General features: G+C 42.4%; 1 protein-coding gene across 1 annotated transcript in view; it reads left to right on the top strand.

The window, feature by feature from the left end:
- The window catches only part of A2ML1 (alpha-2-macroglobulin like 1), a 40,470-nt gene extending 18,463 nt beyond the window's left edge, over window positions 1–22,007 (top strand). Inside the window, 16 exon segments of the mRNA XM_076007856.1 lie at window positions 2,212–2,333; window positions 2,902–2,953; window positions 3,296–3,379; window positions 4,898–5,074; window positions 5,229–5,310; window positions 5,664–5,820; window positions 8,202–8,276; window positions 8,455–8,617; window positions 10,231–10,445; window positions 14,094–14,309; window positions 14,481–14,608; window positions 14,757–14,847; window positions 15,173–15,241; window positions 20,149–20,251; window positions 21,043–21,118; window positions 21,959–22,007. Of these exon segments, the coding sequence (XP_075863971.1) occupies window positions 2,212–2,333; window positions 2,902–2,953; window positions 3,296–3,379; window positions 4,898–5,074; window positions 5,229–5,310; window positions 5,664–5,820; window positions 8,202–8,276; window positions 8,455–8,617; window positions 10,231–10,445; window positions 14,094–14,309; window positions 14,481–14,608; window positions 14,757–14,847; window positions 15,173–15,241; window positions 20,149–20,251; window positions 21,043–21,118; window positions 21,959–22,007 (1,859 nt within the window).
- The last annotated feature ends 1,649 nt before the right edge of the window (window positions 22,008–23,656 follow it).

The raw sequence follows: 23,656 nt of genomic DNA, 5'->3' as shown, positions 1-23,656 counted from the left end.
GATTTCTGTGGGCAGTAATCTGGATGCAGCTTAGCTGGGGTCCTCTGGCTCAAGGTCTCTCATGAAGGTGCTTCAAGCCGACAGCCAGGGCTGGGTCTCGCCTGAAGACTGGACTAGCAGAGGGTCCATTTTCAAGCTTGGCCAAAGCCTCCCATCCCCATGGGCTGTTAGACTGAGGGCCACGTTCTTAAACTCAAGTGTTGGCCAGGGGCCTTGCTCAGTGTCTCCTCATGTGAACCTTCCCCCTGGGCTGCCTCTCAGACTACAGCTGTTGTTCCCCAGAGCGAATAGTCTGAGAGGAAGAGTGCGCCAAGACAGAAGTTGGCGTCTTTTTTTTTTTTTAAAACCCTAATCTCAGAAGGGACGTCTCATTACTTTTGCCCTATCCTATTTTTTTTTTTTTTTGAGACAGAGTCTCACTTTGTTGCCCAGGCTAGAGTGAGTGCCATGGGGTCAGCCTAGCTCACAGCAACCTCAAACTCCTGGGCTCAAGCAATCCTCCTGCCTCAGCCTCCCAAGTAGCTGAGACTACAGGCATGTACCACCATGCCTGGCTAATTTTTTCTATATATGTATTAGTTGGCCAATTAGTTTCTTTCTATTTATAGTAGAGACGGGGTCTCGCTCTTGCTCAGGCTGGTTTCGAACTCCTGACCTCGAGCAATTCGGCCGCCTCAGCCTCCCAGAGTGCTAGGATTACAGGCGTGAGCCAGCTCGCCCGGCCTTGCCCTATCCTCTTGATTAGAAGCAAACCACCCAATCCAGCCCACACTTGACAGGAAGGATGTAAATGTCAGGATGCAGGGGTCATTGCCGGTCCTTAGAGGCTACCTGTCACACTGGGCCAGCGTCACTGGCATCACTTAAAACTTGTTAGAAATGCAGATCAGCCCCGCTCCCCCATCAGAGTTTGTGTTGTAACAAGAGTCCCCAGGTGATCTGTAGCCATTAATGCTTAAGAAATACTGGTCTAAGAAGAATGGCCAACAAACATATGAAGAAATGCTCAACATCTCTAATCATCAGGGAAATGCAAATCAAAACCACAATGAGATATCACTTAACCCCAGTGAGAATGGCCTTTATCAAAAAATCTCCAAACAATAAATGCTGGCGTGGATGTGGAGAGAGAGGAACACTCCTACACTGCTGGTGGGACTGCAAACTAGTTCAACCTCTGTGGAAAGCAATATGGAGATATCTTAAAGCGATACAAGTGATTCTACCATTTGATCCAGCAATCCCATTGCTGGGCATTTACCCAAAAGATCCAATGACACTCTACAAAAAAGACACCTGCACTCGAATGTTTATAGCAGCACAATTCATAATTGCAAGGCTGTGGAAACAGCCCAAGTGCCCATCAATCCAAGAATGGATTAATAAAATGTGGTATATGTATACCATGGAGTACTATTCAGCTCTAAGAAACAATGGTGATATAGCACATCTTATATTTTCCTGGTTAGAGCTGGAACCCATACTATTAAGTGAAGTATCCCAAGAATGGAAAAACAAGCACCACATATACTCACCAGCAAATTGGTATTAACTGAGTAGCACCTAAGTGGTCATATAGGTACTACAGTAATAGAGTATTGGGCAGGTGGGAGGGGGGAGGGGGGCGGGTATATACATACATAATGAGTGAGATGTGCACCATCTGGGGGATGGTCATGATGGAGACTCAGACTTGTGGGGGGAGGGGGGAAAATGGGCATTTATTGAAACCTTAAAATCTGTACCCCCAGAATATGCCGAAATAAAATAAACAAAAATTAAAAAAAAGAAATACTGGTCGGGGGGGCGAGGGGGGCTCACACCTGTAATCCTAGCACTCTGGGAGGCCAAGGCGGGCAGATCGCTCGAGGTCAGGAGTTCGAAACCAGCCTGAGCAAGAGTTAGACCCTGTCTCTACTAAAACAGAAAGAAATTAATTGGCCAACTAATAATATATAGAAAAAATTAGCTGGGCATAGTGGTGCATGCCTGTAGTCCCAGCTACTCGGGAGGCTGAGGCAGAAGGATTGCTTGAGCCCAGGAGTTTGAGGTTGCTGTGAGCTAGGCTGACGCCATGGCACTCTAGCCCTGGAAACAGAGCGAGACTCTGTCTCAAAAAACAAAAAGAAATGCTGGTCTAGAGGGGAAAAGACCTCACTGGTGCCTCTGGCAATAGGGCTAAGGGCTTCCCTTCACCTTCTTTCTCCTCAGGTCGTGTTAACTTTACCATTAGCACTAAGATTCTGGACAGCGATGAACTCTGTGGGGGCCGCAAGGGGTTTGTTCCCAAAAAGGGCCAGAGTGACACGCTCATCAAGTCGGTTCTCGTCAAGGTGAGTTCTGTGCAGGCCGGCTGCAGAGGTAGAGTCCGCAGCCCGCGATGCTCGATGCTCGTGTCTCACCATGCCAGTTCCCTCTCACAACAACCTCACGCCAACCCAACCAGGCAGCTTCAACTTTCTCCTTCCCCGGCAATTTAACCATCTGCCTACCCCATACCTGCGGCCTAGGAAATGCCCGGCACGGTGCGTGGCACATCACAGACACTCAGTAAATGTTAGTTTCCTGTACTAAAATCCCTAACTTCGTCATTAGCTGCTTTTTTTTAATCCCGTCATGAACCCCATCGTCAATCCTGCCTCTTATAAGTTGCCTAAATCTGTCCTTAGCTCTAGCCCCTGCTCAGAAAGGATTTCACAGAGAGGGTCTATCCCTGGATTGAAATGCAGTCCTTCTGAGCTTCAAAGAAGCTCCCGTCCCTCCAGCTCTGACTGAGGCTCTGGGCACAGGGAGGGGCCTCTTCACCCTGTAGATTCCCTTCCAGTTCCAATTCCTTCAGTGGCCCCTGCCCTGACATTCATCTTCATTGCTTTTACCTGTTCGTGTCCTTCTTCATGCCAGCCTGAGGGCGTCCTCGTGGAGAAGACACACAGCTCACTGTTGTGCCCAAAAGGTGGGTAGACTCAGAGGGGTGGGTGGGTGGAGAGGATTTCCATAGGGAGAAGGAGGAAGGTGCAGGACAGGAAGGGAGGGGAGACCTCGGGTTCCCTCCCTCACAGAGCCGATTAACTGAGAGGCAGGATAAGGAAGACAAAGTGTGCTACAAAATTGTGACTCTTGGGAATTTTCTGTCAGCAAAGATCACCATGATTGGTTAAAAAAAATCTGCCTTCATCTCACAAAAAGCACTGGGTACAGAAAACCCTGGAATATAAAAAGTCCTTCTATGGTTTGGGCTTGAGAACCCTCCCAATTCCCACCTTCCATGGTGTCACCTTTTCTCTGCCTCTCACAGGAAAGGTGGCTTCAGAATCCGTCTCCCTGGAGCTCCCTGTGGATGTTGTTCCTGACTCGACCAAAGCTTATGTTACTGTTCTGGGTAAGCAGCTAGAGAATCTTGTGTCAGAAAGGACAAGTCGGGCTGGAGGCAGCAAAGGTGTGGAGTGGGGCAGGGCGTGTGGCCCTACCGGAAGGAAAGTGTGGCAGAGAAGTGACAAAGAGGCTTTATTTTATATAGTGGGGAATATGGTGCGTAGGTAACAGTGCAGATGGGGTTGGATGTATACTCTAGTTAAAACCAGGAGTCTGGCAGGAGGAAGTTAAGGTCACTGAAGCTTGATATGTGTTTAAGTTTAGGTCGTTGCTGTGTATGGCGGCTCATGCCTATAGTCCCCGGCGACTTGGGAGGCTGAGGCAGGGGGATCACTTGAGACCAGGAGTTTGAGACTAGCCTGGGCAGCATAGCGAGACCCTGTTTCAAAAAAAAATTAGGTAGTCTATAAAATGGGTGAAGGGGAGATAAAATGTTTGCAGCAACCATTTAAAAAATGGTGAATTTGAGTATTGTTTGGGGAAGATACAACCATATTTCATGAGCAGCAGACTTTACTCCTTTGGGCAAGGAAAGGAAGCAAGTAGAAAAACATGAGCTTGAAAATCAAACCTGCCATTTAATGGCCATGTCACCTTGGACAAGTTAACGAACAGTTCTGATTGTTCTTTCCCCTTCTGTAAGACAGTGATGATAACCTACTTCTCAGCATCGGTGTAAAGATGAAATGTAATCAAATGTTCCTGGTACACTGTTTAGCACATAAGAGCTCTATGAATGTTAGGTTCTTTCTTCGCCCCTATCAAGATCCCTTGCAGGTCAACATTTCTGCTTTGACTGCATTTTATTCATACTCTGATGTAGGACTCATCTAATTGTGTCATAGCTACTGTTTACATCTGTCTTCACACTGTGGTGGGGGCTCCTTGTGAGCAAAGGCCATCTCTGTTTTTTCTGTTCCCAGTACAGTTCCTGCAACCTAGTTGACACTCAGGACGTATTTGAAGATTTGAATTGAGCTCTGTGGCTAGAATGCAGATGTTAATGACTCATTATGTCAGGGTTACTGGCTTAGGAAGTATATATAGGAATCAGTAGACATAACTTGGAAGAGTCTCAGGATTGTGTGTTTGGGAGACTTGGTGATGTGGAGGGTGATGAATTTATATGCAGTGGAGGAATTTAGAGAGTGAGGCTCAGTATTGTAGGATGTTATGTCACTGATCAGTTCAGTGACATGTCTTCTTAAAAGCCCTGAACTCCCTTAGATGGCCTATGCACCTCTCTGTGCGCCAGCACCTTGTACAGACCCAAGGTGATATGTAGTACTATATTAGAATCGTCCATAATGAATTAAATTGAAATATACTGTATAATTGTTTGCATCTCTGACTATGAGCTCTTTGAAGGTAGTGACTGTTTGACTGACTGTTGTCTCCCCAGAGCATGTTGTGGGTACACACTAAATGACAGCTAACATATGTATGTTAAATAAATGACGATAACTCTTTCGGGTTCCGTCTTCTTTCTCCCACCACCTGCTCTCTCTCTCCTTTTGGATCCCAGGAGACATTATGGGCACAGCCCTGCAGAACCTGGACAGTCTGGTGCAGATGCCCAGTGGCTGTGGGGAGCAGAACATGGTCCTCTTTGCCCCCATCATCTACGTCTTGCAGTACCTGGAGAAGGCCGGGCTGCTGACCGGGGACATCAGGTCTCGGGCAGTGGGTTTCCTGGAGATAGGTGAGTAGGTCTGGACACTCTTCTCCTCCAGGGAGTATGATGGGCTGATAAGACACAGGGAAATTCCAGCCCCTGAAGGATCCCACATCCTTGAAAGGCATGGGGGTGTTTTTGAAGTTGTCACTGTGATTTACAACCACGTCTGGCTTCCCAGGGTACCAGAAGGAGCTGACGTACAAACACAGCAATGGCTCCTACAGTGCCTTTGGGGAGAGAGATGGAAATGGAAACACATGGTAATATGGCCCGATTCCCAGTGCACTCTGTAATCCAGGGTGTAATTCCTGAGCCCTCTGGAACTATTCCTCTACCTCTCCCCTCGCCCCATTCTTTCTTGCAGTCTTCTACCTTTAATCCTGTTTTTCAGCCTCATATATATGGTCAAGCCCCTCCCTCTTCTCCCCCACCTTGTGCCTCCCCAGTTCTTGTCCTCATGAATGCCCATTAGTGCCTCCCTTTTCTAGGCCTCCCACGGCATTATGTTTCATCAACTCTTCTTCTGGAACGACACCCCAGAATAAGCCACAGAACTACTGCAGCCTCACCTGACATCCCCCTTCATGCCACATTTCCCTCTTCACTCATGTAGGCTGACGGCCTTTGTCACAAAATGCTTTGGCCAAGCTCAGAAATTCATCTTCATTGATGACAAGAACATCCAGGATGCGCTCGAGTGGATGGCGGGAAACCAGCTCCCCAGCGGCTGCTATGCCAATGTGGGACAGCTCCTTCACACAGCCATGAAGGTGCGGTCTGTCCCGGGCCTGCGGCCCACCGCTGTGTTTGGGAGGGGCTCACACCTCTGAGCAGAAGCAAAAGTGCACTGGCCTGGGAGGCAGTGTTCTTCAGGTCTCAGCCCTGGCTCTGGGTGACCATCCTGGGCCTCAGTGTTCATGTCTGTGGAATGGGAATATGGACTGGAACGTAGTTGTCAAAGCGTGGTCCCCAGATCAGGAGTATCAGCATCACCTGTGAACTCATTTGAAAGGCAGATTCTGGCTCCCAGCCCAGACCTCCTGATTGGGAGACTGGAGTGTGGGCCAGTAATTTGTGTTTTAACAAGCCCTCCAAATGGTTCTGTTACACACTGAAATTTGAGACTACTGAACTAGAAGATCTCTGGGCAAATTACTCTCTCCCCAAACCCACATGAAAAGCCATTTCCTGGGGTGGGGACCAGTAGGCAACCCAGTGTCTTTTTTAAGGGTTTATTCAGTCCCAGGCACTGTTCTAGGCACTTTGCTTATTTGATATCATTTAATGTTTACAACAAACCAGTGAGGTAGGTATTGGTATGCCATTATTAACCCCACCTTACAGGTGAGGAAACTAAAGCACGAGACTAAGTAAATTTCCAAAGGTGCATGCTAACAAGTGGCAGGACTGAGATTTGAACCACGGCAGTTGGACTGCAGAGGTGCTGCTCTCACCCATTTGCTACATTGCCTGTGACTGCCCCAAACACGGGGGAGGCATAGATGCTGCAGAATAGCTCGTTCAATCCAGAACACACCCAATGAAAGAAATATTTGTACAAACTTTCCTAGAGAGATCATTTACATTGCTGTTGCAGGGCCTGGATTAAAAATCTTGAGCATAAAAAAATTCTCACCGTAGGATTCATTGGTATTGCTCGTTAAAGATCTCATCAGTCTCCCCTAAGTCTTCCTCTTCTCTTAGACACTGTGTGAAATAAACCTGAGAAGTACAAGACAGGACTTGACTAGAGCAAGATTCCAGAGGTTTTCCTTCTCCTCCCTTACCAGATCTGGCCAGGCCGTCAGGAAACCCATCCCTGGTGTAGTCAAGTTCTGTGGTTTGGCCTGTGAGCTCCAGCTCCAGAGTTCAACTCCTTGAGGTCAAATCCCAGTCCTGCTGTGAATTAGCTGTGCAACCTTGATCAGGCGATTTAATCTTTTTAAGTGTTTGTTTTCTTATCTGCAGAATGAAGATAATTTAGATATTTTTTAAATTTTGCTAAGATGTTGTGGGGGAAGGCATTAAACAGGAGAGGTCTTTCTCACCCATGGAGAAGGGGCTGAGCATTGTGCTACTTGGGGGAAATTGCACGTGAGGAGGTTCAGATTCTCTGCTCATTTCTACCCCCCCCCCCTTTTTTTTGACCTCTTATCCTTCTAACTCCTTCTCTTGGGTTTCTTAAACTGAAGACCTAATGCTACTTCCTGTAGGCCACTGTTTAAGGTTGTGCAGTTACTAAAGTCCAGCCTGTTCTGCCTTCATTGTGTGTCCTGGAGGCTTGGGGCTACAGAAAGCCTACAGAAGGGAGCACTTTAAAAATAATAACTCGGGGCCGGGCGCGGTGGCTCACGCCTGTAATCCTAGCACTCTGGGAGGCCAAGGCGGGCGGATTGCTCGAGGTCAGGAGTTCGAAACCAGCCTGAGCAAGAGCGAGACCCCATCTCTACTATAAATAGAAAGAAACTAATTGGCCAACTAATATATATAGAAAAAATTAGCCGGGCATGGTGGCGCATGCCTATAGTCTCAGCTACTCAGGAGGCTGAGGCAGAAGGATTGCTTGAGCCCAGGAGTTTGAGGTTGCTGTGAGCTAGGCTGATGCCATGGCACTCACTCTAGCCTGGGCAACAAAGCGAGACTCTGTCTCAAAAAAAAAAAAATAACAATAATAATAACTCGGCCGGGCACGGTGGCTCATGCCTGTAAACCTAGCACTTTGGGAGGCCGAGGCGGGTGGATCGCTCAAGGTCAGGAGTTCGAAACCAGCCTGGGCAAGAGCGAGACCCCGTCTCTACTATAAATAGAAAGAAATATATTGGCCAACTAATATATATAGAAAAAATTAGCCAGGTGTGGTGGCGCATGCCTGTAGTCCCAGCTACTCGGGAGGCTGAGGCAGGAGGGTTGCTTGAGCCCAGGAGTTTGAGGTTGCTGTGAGCTAGGGTGACGCCACAGCACTCACTCTAGCCTGGGCAACAGAGCGAGACTCTGTCTCAAGAAAATAATAATAATAATAAATAAATAAATAAATAAAATAAAAATAATAACTCATCTATTCAGAGGGGATGCCTTTTTGCAGTTTGCACATAATTCCTGCACGTGCTGGGCTGACCGCTGCCCTGACTTAGCGTCTCCCTTTTCCCTCTAGGGAGGTGTTGATGATGAGACCTCCTTGACCGCGTACATCACGGCGGCGCTGCTGGAGATGGGGAAGACCACAGACGTGAGTGTTCCCGGCTCCTTCTCTATATGCCCTGCTTGTCTTGCCTATTCCTGGAGACATTAGTGTGTCTCTGTCCCTCTTCACCCTTTTAAGGACAAGGAGGATACGATGATTTCCTTATTACTTCCCATTTTATAGGGAATCCTTATAAATTATGCTCTTCATCTTCACTTTTTAGGACCCAATGGTGAGTCGGGGACTGCAGTGCCTCAAGAATTCCGTCACCTCCACCACCAACCTCTACACACAGGCTCTTTTGGCTTATACTTTCTCCTTGGCTGGGGAAATGGACACCAGAAACAGTCTGCTGAAAACATTAGATCAACAGGCTGTCGTCTCAGGTATGCTGGTCCTGTTAGGACTTCTTGGGAACTGTGAAAATCTGCTGTGTGCTGTCTATAATTTACTCGAGTCTCCTCTCTCACTTATTCAGCTCTAGGATTCATTTTAGTAAAAGTTGTTAAGTCATAAAATCATCTTGGGAGTTTTGTGAGAAGAATGTGTAAGTCCTCAAAGGGCATTGTTATACTTTTAACGTGAAGAGAAACTACATGGTAGAAGCTAGTCAGAAAATATATTGGCATCGTGGAGATCACCCTTTTGGAGATCTTTGAAAGTTATTTGGTCACTTTGGATGTATTTAGAATGATATTCGAAGTTATGATAGATCTTGTATATAAATTAATTATTAATACATTTCATTTACCTAGCTGCATATTACAATTATATTTTCAGACAGAAATTCAGTCTCAGCTTTCATTTATATAAATGTCATTGCTGGGTTGTCCTGTCATATGGGCTCAGGCTAGTTTTTGTCTGGCATGTAAGCAGTACCAGTCAAGGAGTCTCAGACAGTGGGGGAATATACCTGTCCCATGTATATTGATTTATTGGGATTATCTCTTTTCCAGTATCTTGTATTTCAAGCTCATATGATCCCTATTATGTTCTTCCAATTAGATTGCCTCTTGTGGATTGTTATCTCTAAATTTCTATTTAATTAGACTTCTAACTTCCACTCTTCTCAGTCTATTTTTTAAATTCTTTTTCTTCAAGTTATCTGTTATCTGTCATTTTGGCTGTCATAGAGGTTTGTTTCGGTCTCATATTCCATTGGATTACCCTTTAAGCCCTTTTTTTTTTTTTTTTTTTTTTTTTTTGAGACAGGCCACTCTGTTGCCTGGGCTAGAGTGCCATGGTGTCAGCCTAGCTCACGGCAACATCAAACTCTTGGGCTCAGGCAATCCTCCTGCTTCAGCCTCTGGAGTAGCTGAGAGTACAGGCACTTGCCACCATGCCTGGCTAATTTTTTCTATTTTTAGTAGAGATGGGGTCTCACTCTTGCTCAGGTTGGTCTCAAACTCCTGAGCTCAAGCAGATCTCCCTCCTTGGCCTTCCAGAGTGCTAGGATTACAGGCATGAGCCATTGCAACTGGCCTAAGCACATTTTTTAAATTGTTCGTATTACTGTTTCTTCTATGGTTTCTTAGAGTTCTTACATATGTTTTGCCATTTTTTGTTCTACTTAATATGACAAACTTTTGATTAAGTAAAATACATGCTGAGAAATTCATAAAATTTTATAAGCCAAGAAAATGACTCCAAACACAGACTTATAAAAAGTTTCTACTTTCCTATCTCCATTATCATCAGAATTTATAAATTAACAAGGGTGGTTTTTATGTAATTGCTGGAGGCAGGAGCATTTTATTGATACTCCCAGCTTTCCCTTAGAGAATTGTGTGTAGCTGTATACGCGCATACATTCACACACACACATTCCTGCATTTACATCAGGGTCAATTAAACAGCTAATTCTGAGAAATACATTATTTCAACCCATGATTAATTCTTGCTTGGTACTCTCTCTGCTTTAAGATGCAGCATTTACAAAGTGAGTATGGGAAAAGCAGTTCCTTCCAAGACCTTCCTAGTTATGTTTCTTTCTCCACAGGGGAATCCACTCACTGGAGCCAGAAACCTATTCGGTCACCGGATGCCAGTCCTTGGTCTGAGCCCGAGGCCCTAGATGTGGAACTCACAGCATATGCATTGTTGGCACACCTTATCAAGCCCAGCCTCACTCAAAAGGACATAGCCAAAGCCACTAGTATAGTGGCTTGGTTGGCCAAACAACGCAATGCATATGGGGGCTTCTCTTCCACTCAGGTAAACAGCCTGCCGTCCCACGGCCACTTATCAGATAGAGTCAGATCCCGTGTGGAGACAGAGGAAAAGCTATTGCCCTTGCCTTCTAGTCCAGGGTCCTAGAGAGAAAAAGCATGTGAAAAATATATAGAAGGGGCCAGGTGCAGTGGCTCGTGTGTATATTCCTAGCACTCTGGGAGGCTGAGGCAGGAGGATTGCTTGAGCCCAGGAGTTTGAGGTTGCTGTGAGCTAGGCTTACGCCACGGCACTCTAGCCCGGGTGACAGAGAAAGACTCTGTCTCAAAAAAAAAAATGCAAATAAAAGCTGATTTAATGAATTTCTTTTTTAAAAAAATATATATGTTTATATAGAGATATAGATAGATAGAAGGATTCATAAAATTGGGTCATGTGAGTACACAAGTAGTGTATTTAATTTTCTTCCCTTGTAGAGTATGAAACATCATGAGATTCATGTTTTACATGTAAATAGGACATATAATTATAGCTAAATTTATATATTAGTAAATTAGAAAGCCCATTAAGATCTGTAAATATAAGAGCAGGGTTCGTGGGCATATCTCCTTTTCCTGCTATTTCAGGTATTAGAAAGCTAATAAGATATGGTCTCTACACTAAAAAGTTTACAGTCTAGAAGAAAAGCAAGGACAATCTATATATTACAAAGCAAGACCTGGTTACATAACTTAAGAAAGGTACAGAGGTGAGCGGATTGCTTGATGTCAGGAGTTCAAAACCAGCCTGAGCAAGAGCACCCTGTCTCTACCAAAAATAGAAAGAAATTAATTGGCCAACTAACATATATATAGAAAAAATGAGCCAGGCATGGTGGCGCATGCCTGTAGTCCCAGCTACTCAGGAGGCTGAGGCAGTAGGATTGCTTGAGCCCAGGAGTTCGAGGTTGCAGTAAGCTAGGCTGATGCCACAGCACTCTAGCCCAGGCTACAGAGTGAGACTCTGACTCAAAAAATAAATAAATAAATAAAAATAAAAAAGAAAGGTACAGAGGGTACACAATATTGAGCTTCAAAAGGGAGAAAGAGCTCACATCAGCTTGAGAGATAAGAAAAGTCTTCATAAGGGAATGGCATTAGACATAGATCTAAAAGGATATGTAAAATTTTGGTAGGCAACTCTGGAAATGAAGAGAGGATGGTATGAATAATAGAAACATTAACTTGCAAAAGTTCGATGGTTGTTGGGAAAACTGGTTTAGCTGAAGCATAATGGGATTTAAGCTGGAATCGTAGGATAGGTTCATGTCCCAAAGGGCCTTGCATGGCAGACTGGAGTTTGTATCTAATTCTACAGACCTATTAATTTTTTCAACTTTGTTTCAGAAAGATTAATCTGTCTCTTGGTATATGGAATAATTTAGAGGAGAGGGACACTGGGCTTGAAGAGATCAGGAGCCTGTTTCATTTGCCTAGGTTAGGGATAAGGAAAAATCGAATTAGTGGGGTGGCAGTAGGGAAAAAAAGGGTAGAACTGTATGATAAACTCGAATCATAAACAATTATTTCAGATTATAACAGAGTAGTTACTAATTCATTTGTTCTGAAAATATTATTAAATAGCTACCACATCTAAATCACTTCAATGAGGATATAGAAGTAAATAAGAAAATATTTCTTTTTTTTTGAGACAGAGTCTTGCTCTGTCACCAAGGCTAGAGGGCAGTGGCACCATCATAGCTCACTGCAGCCTCCAACTTCTGGGCTCAAGTGATCCTCTTGCCTCAGCCTCCCAAGTAGCTGGGATTATAGGAGTGTGCCACCAAGCCTGACTAATATTTTGTAGAGATGAGGTCTTGCTGTGTTGCCCTGCCTAGTCTTGAACTCCTGGCCTCAAGTGATCCTCCTGCCTCAGCCTCCAAAAGTGCTGGGATTATAGGTGTAAACTACCACACCTGGTCGAGAAAATGTATTTCTGGTCCTCATAGAGATTATAATCTGATTTGTTGAAATTAAGGTCAATTTCACTGAAGATACAACATGTAAGTTAGACCTGAAAGAATGAATAGATTTTGATGTTTGGTAAAGATTTTAAGAGTGCTGAGTTTAAATACAGTAATGACCTAATTGGAATTTTTAAAAATTATATGGCATTATGACTTCCTATTTCAGGGAAATTCTCAGCCAAAGATCAGGAAAGATTCCTTTCTTTTTGCTCATCCCTAAATAATTGTATAATAGTATTTTTGGAAAGCAGTGGATGAAGTGTTTAGAATTCTCAGTGATAGGTATATGTCAGAATAGTTTTTCAATAAAATCCTTGGCTATTACAAAAAGTCACATACCACATGTCTCCCATGTTGGTTTTTCAGCTGATGGTGAGGTCCCTTTCCTTGAGCTGTTCCCGTATGCTCAAGCGGTAGTGGCCTCTCTGGCTCCTATTCACAGAGCAGACACAAAATTGTTGGTGAATGGTCAAGCTGCACAGATATAACTTGTTCACTGCTTTCCCAGGGTGGGCAACCTCTCTTCCTATTTTGTAGGACAGTGATGATGTCTAAATAAGATTTTTTTTTCATTTGTGATATAAAGAAGTGGGGTTCCGTTTTTCTGTGATAGATATTTTATAGTGTCAAGCATGCAGAAATTTTTATAATGTAAAGCAGGATAGGACAATTTTGCTGAACACCTCATTCTTTTTTTCTTTCCCCTTGTTGTAATTTATATACATCATGTTTTCAGAATGAAAGGGTTCAAACTTCACTATACCGTGCTCTCTTATGACAGTCTATCTGTCTTATTCCCCGGGTGAAAATGTTATCCCATGAATAATGGTTAAGAAGCCTTAACCATTATTAAGGCTTATTAAAGCCTTAACCACGGAAAGTCTTTCCTAGGATCCCTGATACTCTTTCTAACTGACATAGAAGACACATTACACAGTTAATTGACTTCATAGATTGTGCAGTTTCTAGGACTACTAAGTTATTGCTGTTTCCTCCCCAAATATGGAAACTGTAAAATATATACTAAACAGTTACTCATTTGCTTCTAGCAATGACCCATTTTGAAGCTAGGTTTGATTTCTGCATATGAATTTATTAGGTTAGCCAAGTAACCTATGGACATTCAGTAATAACTTGTTGGTGGTGATTTTCTATACAAGCAAGATACCTATGATTTCTACGTTAGCTTCCCCAGAGGTAGTGGATGCAGTTCTCTAAATACATAAAGAGGTACCATCCGGCCGGGCGTGGTGGCTCACACCTGTAATCCTAGCACTCTGGGAGGCCGAGGCGGGCGGGTTGCTTGAGGTCAGGAGTTCAAAACCAGCCTGAGCAAGAGCGAGACCCCATCTCCAGTATAAATAGAAAAGAAATTAATCGGCCAACTAACATATATAGAAAAAACGAGCTGGGCATGATGGCGCATGCCTGTAGTCCCAGCTACTCAGGAGGCTGAGGCTGGAGGATCGCTTGAGCCCAGGAGATTGAGGTTGCTGTGAGCTAGGCTGAGCCAGGGCACTCTAGCCTGGGCAACAAAGTGAGACTCTGTCTCAGAAAAAAAAAAAAAAAAAAAAAGAGGTACCATCCAAACCAGCTAACAACAATCAGATATGTGGGTTAGAGGGCTGTTTAAGGCTAACTCCAATGGCTCACAAAATCGTAAGCATAAGCTTGGTGATCTTCCTCAGGATACTGTAGTTGCTCTCCAAGCTCTTGCCAAATATGCCACTACTGCCTATGTGCCATCTGAGGAAGTCAAGCTGGCCGTAAAATCCACTGAGAATTTCCAGCGCACTTTCAAGGTACAATCCGCCAACCGACTGGTATTGCAGCAGGAGGCTCTGCCCAACATCCCTGGAACGTACACCTTGGAGGCCTCCGGCCAGGGCTGCATCTATGCGCAGGTAAGCAGAGATCCGGGAGAAGATGTGTACACTGGGAAGGAGAGCCTGAGAGCATCTTCACCTCAAGTAGAGCCTTTTCTCTTTATCTTATTTGTAAGAAAAGTAGTTTGAACTGTACAATCTTTAAAGCTTTTTCCACTTCTGATTTGGTTACCTATTTCTTCCTACTAGACGGTGTTGAGGTATAATATCCTCCCTCCTAAAATGATGGAGGCCTTTAGTCTTAGCGTGGAAACAGGAAGAGCTAGATGTGAGCAACCTACTCTGCCTCGATCTTTGCCTCTCACTATCCACACCAGGTGAGGCATGCCTGAGTGGCGGAGGTGGGGGGGGGGTGTACCTGGGCCACAGGGGTTGGGTTGGGATGTGTGTGCATGTCTGTGTGTGTTGGGGGTGCAGAGTGCACTGGAATAATAGGCTCACATGTTTGCTTCCTTTTGCCCTCAGTTATGTGGGGAGTCGCAACTCTTCCAACATGGCTATCGTGGAGGTGAAGATGCTATCTGGGTTCAGTCCCGTGGAAGGCACCAGTCAGTTAGTAAGTTGCTTCTGTTTTCTTCATTTATCTAGCTGAAAAAGGACCTACCATTATCATCAAAAAGCTGGTGAAATGGGCATCACGGCATTCACACACACACACACACGTGGGCATGCACATACCTCATGATTAGGTTATCTAAATGGGTACAAAGATGCATAGATATGTGAAATGGAACCTGTGATAGTCTTGGTTCCTTTTTCCTACCTTGTTCACAGTATGTACATTGTTGCTTTGATCATGCCAGAGCTTTGGAAGATTACTCCTGGGGATAGGGAGGCTCTGGCTCTTAGTCTCCTTTCATTTTTTCCTTTTTCTTATTCAGCTTCTCCAGCAACCACGGGTGAAGAAGGTTGAATCTGGAATTGACACACTTAACATTTACTTGGATGAGGTAGGTGTTCGGGAACTAGACCAAAGAGCATGATTGCTAGTGTATCTTAGTGACTTCCTTTCAATCTATATATACTAGTCTCACATACACAGGGATGAGGGACCTGAGAGTGAGTCCACAAGCATGAAACGAGTTCTACCTCGATGCTGGTATGTCACATAACACCCTGTTGCACTTCTAGAGGGGCACTGTCCAACAGTTCTATAATGTGCCATTTAAAAATTTCTAGTAACTATATTTTTAAAAGTAGAGAAACAGCCGGACGCGGTGGCGCGCGCCTGTAGTCCCAGCTACTCGGGAGGCTGAGACGGGAGGATCGCTTGAGCCCAGGAGTTCTGGGCTGTAGTGCGCTATGCCGATCGGGTGTCCGCACTAAGTTCGGCATCAATATGGTGACCTCCCGGGAGCGGGGGACCACCAGGTTGTCTAAGGAGGGGTGAACCGGCCCAGGTCGGAAACGGAGCAGGTCAAAACTCCCGTGCTGATCAGTAGTGGGATCGCGCCTGTGAATAGCCACTGCACTCCAGCCTGGGCAACATAGCGAGACCCCGTCTCTATAAAAAAAAATAAATAAATAAATAAAAGTAGAGAAACAGAGGAAATTAATTTTGGTAATATATTTTATACAACTATATATACCCACAATATTTCTATTTTATCATATAATTAATATACAAAAATATTAATGAGCTATCTACATTATTTTTTGTTCTGTACTACATCTTTGAAATCCAATATATTTTACGTAGTCAGTGCAACTCACTTCTGACTGGCCATATTTTGGGTGCTCAGTAGTTGCAAGCAACATCGTGGCTGTAGAATATAATACAGTGGTTAATAGCAGAAGCTTTTGAAACCAGACTGCCAGGGCTAATATCTTGGTTCTAGCCTGGGCTGGGTAACTGGACAAGTGTTGAAGTGTCAGCTATAAAATGACTGTGGGAGTGGTAAAAATAGTTATCTATCTCATAGAGCCACGGAAAGCACAAAATGATTTAAGACACTTAAAAATATTTAGAACTGTGCCTGTATAAAGTAAGCCTCAATAAATATTAGCTGTTGATATTATTTTAATGTAATGTTAATGTTCATTGATATTAATTAGACATTGTATATAACCTTTCATTTCAGCAAAACAAGTTCTAGAGGACTAGTAATTTTCTGAAAATTGTTACAATGCTTCTTTTCATGATATTCTGTAACACACAAGGAACAAAATTATCCTTACTGTATAATCAACAGACAAGAGCATCCCGAATCAAAATTGACTGTTGTTAGTCACATCCATTTCCAACTCCCTGCCGATTCACCAACCCATTCATCTAACTCTGGTTGTTTATATTCCAGAGAGCCAGAGTTTTACTATTTTGAGTGAGCCCTGTGTAGTTTCTTTTGAGACAACTCTGATTAATCTATGGGGAACAACCCTTTAATCATGATGTTGCAGTTTAGAACTTTGCAAAATTTATGGTGCCTTTTTCCACACCTTATTTGAGCCCCATGGCAACCATCCTTATACATAAGGAGACTGAGGCATGGCGTGATAAAGTTACCTGTCCAAGTCATACTGTTAGTCAGTGGCCAAAGTGCGTATAGAACATGAGATCTAATTTCCACAATGCCATTCCTGAGACTTTAATGACCTGTTCCTCAATGCACCCTACCATATTTGTCAATCGGCTTCTAATTTGAAGCATCAAGTCTAATAACCTAAAAGCCAATGTTCATGATTGTATTTGTGGCTATTTTCCCTTTTCTGTATATCTTCTCCCTTTTTTTCTTGATCAATTTCACCAGAGGACAATCTTATTCACATTTATAGTCTTCCTTATTTTTTAATGAATTTAAACTAAAAATTTCCCTCTAAGTACATTCCATCTCTATCACAAATTTAGACAAGCAGTGTTTAATCATTTAGTTCTATTTCCTAAATTTTATGGAAAACGCATGGAATTTTTCAAAGCCATTCTTTTATTATTAATTTCTAATTTTGTTGCATTATGGTCTGAGAATATAGGCTTTGTGATTGTGGTGCTCGGGAATGTACTGAAATTTCTTTTATGACCTCATCTGTGACCTGTTTTTGTAAATGTTCGGTGTATGTGCCGAAAGAATGTCTACTCCTTTTCTCTTGGGAATGGATTTTGTCTAGATGAAAAGTCTGAGATCATTATTTCTATTGTTTATGTGTTTGATTTTTTCTGCTTATTTTTCTGCTTGATTTAAGTTTCTGAAAAGGGTGGTTAAAATATCTAATAATATTAGGTTTATCCATTTATTTACATATTTCAGTCAGTTGTTTATATGTTTTGAGACCACAGAATCAAATGCACATGTTTTTATGACTATATCTTCTTATTCAATTTTCCTTTTATTAGTGTATACTGTCCTTTCCCCATGATATGTGTATATACACATTGTATGTTTTTGTCTTAGATTCTAGCACACACACACACTTTTTGGGGCCTTAGATTTCATTTGGTCAGATATTAATTAAGACTGCTATCTGAGCTTTCTTTTGATTCATATTAGTATCTTACTTTAAATCCTCATGGTGACCAAATGATGGATAAGAATAGCGGTTCCTGGCCGGGCGCGGTGGCTCACGCTTGTAATCCTAGCACTCTGGGAGGCCGAGGCGGGCGGATTGCTCAAGGTCAGGAGTTCAAAACCAGCCTGAGCGAGACCCCGTCTCTACTATAAAAATAGAAAGAAATCAATTGGCCAACTAATATATATATATAAAAAATTAGCCGGGCATGGTGGCTCGTGCCTGTAGTCCCAGCAACTCGGGAGGCTGAGGCAGTAGGATTGCTTGAGCCCAGGAGTTTGAGGTTGCTGTGAGCTAGGCTGACGCCATGGCACTCACACTAGCCTAGGCAAGAAAGCGAGACTCTGTCTCAAAAAAAAAAAAAAAAAGAATAGCGGTTCTAAAATTTTTTGGTTTCAGGATTCCTTTACATTCTTAATTTACTGAGGACTTCAAAGAGTTTTTGGTGATGCTGGTTATAGCTGTTGATATTTATCACATTAGAAATTAAAACTGATATAATCTTAAAATATACATTAATTTAACAACAACAATAATGAGCTCACTACATCTTAACTAATATATTTTTATAAAAATAACTATTTTCCCAAAAAAAAAAAATAATGAGAATAGTGGCATTGTTTTAGATGTTTTGCTTTACTATCTAGCTTAATCAAAGAGAATGAAGTTTTCCTACCCACGTATGTATTCAATCTGTTGCGATATCACATGTCAAGTATTCTGACAACTCCCCTGTGTACTTGCAAAAGAATGAGAGTTAAAAAAGGAAATAACATCTTAGTAGTATTTTGAAAATAATTCTGATCTCTCAGACCCCCAGAAACAATCTCAGGGATCCCTGAGGCTTCCCGGGACCATCCTTTGAGAATCACTATACCTTAAGAACTTTGGAACTCCCTTCCAATTAGGTGCTTATATACCTCCATATCTAAATTTATAACATTAATATTATTTTCTTGTTAAATTAATTTATATAATTATCTTTGATTCTCCATTAATTCATTCAGAAATGTTTATTGATCAACCAATATATGCCAGACACTATAGTGAGTGGTAGAGATACAGCAATGAAAACAATAGACATAGCCAGGTGTAGTAGCTCACGCCTGTAATCTTAGTACTTTGGGAGGCTGAGGCAGGAGGATCTCTTGATGCCAGGAGTTCCAGACTAACTGGACAAAGAGTAAGATGCCATCTCTCCAAAAAATAGAAAAATTGGCTGGGCATGCTGGCACACACCTGTAATCGCAGCTACTTGGGAGCCTAGAGCAAGAGGATGGTTTGAGCCCAGGAGTTTGAGGTTGCAGTGAGCTATGAAGGCACCACAGCACTGTAGTCCGGGCAACAAAGCAAGACCCTGTATCAAAAAACCGAAACAAACAAACAAACAAACAAACAAAAAAACTCCACAAACAACAACAACAAAAAACAATAGACATGATCCCTGCCATCACAGAGCTGATATTCTAGTGGAGAGACAAACCATGTTCAAGTTTTTAAAAGTTGCATGTGCAGGTGTACACATCCACACATTTTTTTCAGTTGTAATTTCAGTAGTAATAAATACTATACAAGATGAGGGCATAAACAGTGCGTGTGTGGTAGGCCAGGTATGTGACTATTTCATTTATTTACTTAGTTTTTAGAGACAGGGTCTTGCTTTATTGCCCAGGCATATATGGTATCTGCCTCATACCTTCATGGAGTCAAGGTGTCCAATCCCAGCTCACTCTAAGCTTGAACTCCTGGCCTCGAGCAACCCTGAGGAGCTGGGACTACAGACCATGCCACCATACTCAGCTAATTTTTAAATTTTTTTTGTAGAGATTGGGTCTTGCTATGTTGCTCAGGCTAGTTTCAAACTCCTGGCCTCAAGCAACCTTCCTGCCTCAGCCTCCCAAAGCACTGGGGTTGCGGGTGTGAGCCATCACACCTGGCCAATGTGATTATTTTAAAATAAGGTGGTCAAAAGGTCTCTCTGATGAGGCATCATTTGATTAGAGACCTAACTGAAGAGGAAAAGCCAATAGGGAACATAGAGCTGTTGGAGTAAAATGGAAATCTCTGTTTCTTTGACCACTTTGGTTAATTTAGTGGAAGAAACATGGGTTGGGGTGGACCATGAACAGAAGGAACCCATTTACAAGAGGACCAGGGAGCTGCAAGATCCTGAGAAGAAAGAGACAGGAAGTCGGCAGGAAGCAATATTTTAAAGATGATCATAGGGCAAAAGGGATAGGTAGAGGGTTTGAGGAAACCTGCATGAAGACAGCAAGGGTCTTCTAACCCCACATTACGTAAAGAGTGTTACTTTCATTTTAGTTTTAACATGCTGTTTCGTCTGTCTTCCCCACAGCTCGGTAAGGAGACTCAGACCTATACCTTCACCATCAGCCAAAGTGTGCTGGTCACCAACCTGAAACCAGCAACCATCAGAGTCTATGACTATTACCTGCTAGGTGAGGCTGAGATCTTGCCTGCATCTCCCAACTTACTTCTGCCTCATTCTTCATGGTGTCTCTCTTAATTTTACAAATGCTCCTTCCCAAGCCAAGCAGCACATAATTACATTACCTGATCTCCTAAAACACTTTAATTCAATTGTATGCCATTTTTTAAAATGTCTTTTACACTAGAGACATTTTATATAATGTTATTCTTAGACCAAGAGAACAATGTGGACTGTTGTTATCAAGGGGCTATTTCTAATATTTTTGCTATGATTAAAAATTTGTTGGCCGGGTGCGGTGGCTCACGCCTGTAATCCTAGCTCTCTGGGAGGCCGAAGCAGGCGGATTGCTCGAGGTGAGGAGTTCAAAACCAGCCTGAGCAAGAGCGAGACCTGACTCTACTATAAATAGAAAGAAATTAATTGGTCAACTAATATATATAGAAAAAATTACCCGGGCCTGGTGGCGCATGCCTGTAGTCCCAGCTACTCGGGAGGCTGAGGCAGCAGGATTGCTTGAGCCCAGGAGTTTGAGGTTGCTGTGAGCTAGGCTGACGCCATGGCACTCACTCTAGCCTAGGCAACAAAGCGAGACTCTGTCTCAAAAAAAAAAATTTGTCACAACATGTAAATAGCAGTGATTAAAACCTTCTTGTAATTCTGAATATGCTTATGACCTCTAGGAATCTTCTGAAAAGGGCTAAAGCCATAGATTTTAGGAAGCATTTTGTCTTTCTGAATGTATGAAGCCCTCAAAGTATAATAATAATAATAATAATAATGTGTCATTTTATTTTACAGATGAACAGGCCACAATTCAGTATTCTGATCCCTGTGAAGGAAGTAAGTCCAGCAGAGAAAAGGATGGAGTTTTAGGGTAGGGTGGTAGTATTCAGAAGTTAAGAGGACTCTCCTTTGAATTACTATTATTGTCTTTTGGAAGCTCACTTTTGATAGAAAGTGGGCTTTCCTTTTTTGTCCTAAACGCTTGAAGAGAACATGATAATCTCCATTAGTTCACATCAGAAAAGCCCAATGGTGGCATTCGTATGAGAGTTTCTATGTAATTTTTACAAACAATGTTTTTTCACTATCAGTTTGAAAATAGATTTTTTTAAAAAATTATTTTTACGGGCCGGGCGCGGTGGCTCACGCCTGTAATCCTAGCACTCTGGGAGGCCGAGGCGGGCGGATTGCTCAAGGTCAGGAGTTCAAAACCAGCCTGAGCGAGACCCCGTCTCTACCATAAAAATAGAAAGAAATTAATTGGCCAACTAATATATATAATATAAAAATCAGCCGGGCATGGTGGCTCGTGCCTGTAGTCCCAGCTACTCGGGAGGCTGAGGCAGCAGGATTGCTTGAGCCCAGGAGTTTGAGGTTGCTGTGAGCTAGGCTGACGCCACGGCACTCACTCTAGCCTAGGCAAGAAAGCGAGACTCTGTCTCAAAAAAAAAAAAAAATAAAAAAAAAAAAAAATTATTTTTACATAATATATCTTCATTATATTAAAATACTAAAATTAAAGGTTACCTGATTCCACACCAGTGAGATAACACTATTAATCATCTCATTGTGCATTTGTGAGATAGATTTTTTTCTATATAAAGATGTCAGGTACTCTGACATCTGTCATAGAGAATACTCCCATATAGATGTAAAGAACTTCTGAATATCATGATGTCGTCTATTTTTTGCTTGTTTATTTGCTTTTCAGGATAGAAGCTCGAAAGGGACTAATCTTCTATGGCATTGCTGGAGGGTAGAACATTCTTCTCTCTCTTGAAGCAGAACTCATTCAATCAAAAAATTTGATTTCTCTGACTAGTAGATGGGTAGCAGATTCGCAAGCCTGGACCTGAGCTGCTTTCTACTGTCACAAGGAGATGGGGCAGGAGCAGTCACACAAAGCAGGCATTCATTACGTGGGAACGGTCGGAGGGAAGCGATGTGGGTTAGCAGTTCTGTTCAGAGAAGGTGGTGGTAGGGGTGAGTCAGGGAAGATAAGAGTGTCTTCTTGGAGTTTAAATCTAAGGAAAGATGTGATTTAGGGCTTTGGGATTAGGCTTAAAAAATAAAGTTTTAAAAGAAAATCTGTGCAATTGGTTCTGTGCATATTTCTTTGGATACCAAAAGTTGTTTTTAAGATGATGATCATTCTTTAAGAAAAACTTAGCTGGGCACGGTGGCTCACGCCTGTAATCCTAGCACTCTGGGAGGCTGAGGAGGGCGGATTGCTCGAGGTCAGGAGTTCAAAACTAGCCTGAGCAAGAGTGAGACCTCTTCTCTACTATAAATAGAAAGAAATTAATTGGCCAACTAGTATATATAGAAAAAATTAGCTGGGCATGGTGGCGCATGCCTGTAGTCCCAGCTACTTGGGAGGCTGAGGCAGGATGATCACTTGAGCCCAGGAGATTGAGGTTGCTGTGAGCTAGGCTGACGCCATGGCACTCACTCTAGCCTGGGCAATAAAGTGAGATTCTGTCTCAAACAAAAAAAAGAGAGGAGAGGAGAGGAGAGGAGAAGAGAAAGAAAAAAGAAAAGAAAAGTCTATTAAGCTTTCTATTTTCTTTCATATATTTTAAAACTATAGTTACTAAGCTACTGATACTAAGATAAAACTCACTGTGATATCACTAATTCAAGGTTACTTAAAACAGCCAGTTCTAACAATGTACACATTAAAAACTCATTTGGGACTTTTAAAAAAATTCAAACTGCCATGAAAACTACTTTACCCAAAATTCTGGTCCATAATTTTCATTACATTACCTATTGGAACAACTAAAGTTTGGCCATGTAAACAAATTCCAACTTTGTCAAAACAGTTTAAATCCAATCATCTTTTACAAACTAGTAAATTTATTATTATCTCATTACTAGAATTTAAAAATAAAAATTAAGACCCTGTGTGCATATATGTTTAATATATCTATATATATGTATATGTTGTTTATACATAATACCAAATTGACTTATAAATACACACTCATAAATTCAATAAATAAGTCTAAATGTTTTTCAAATTCATGTAAATTTAATAAATTTTTAATAACTAAATTATTTTTAAGGTATTATTAATAAAATAAGAATAAAAAATTTTTCAAATTGTCAACATACATTTTACCTGGGTTACTAGTCATATATATATATTTTTTTTTCTTTTTTTTTTTTTGAGACAGAGTCTCACTTTGTTGCCCAGGCTAGAGTGAGTGCCATGGCGTCAGCCTAGCTCACAGCAACCTCAAACTCCTGGGCCAAGCAATCCTTCTGCCTCAGCCTCCCAAGTAGCTGGGACTACAGGCATGTGCCACCATGCTCGGCTGATTTTTTCGATATATATTAGTTGGCCAATTAATTTCTTTCTATTTATAGTAGAGACGGGTCTCACTCTTGCTCAGGCTGGTTTTGA

Source organism: Microcebus murinus, chromosome 10 (genome assembly GCF_040939455.1).
Source record: "Microcebus murinus isolate Inina chromosome 10, M.murinus_Inina_mat1.0, whole genome shotgun sequence".
NCBI lineage: Eukaryota > Metazoa > Chordata > Mammalia > Primates > Cheirogaleidae > Microcebus > Microcebus murinus.
This window is presented reverse-complemented; position numbering and strand designations above follow the sequence as displayed.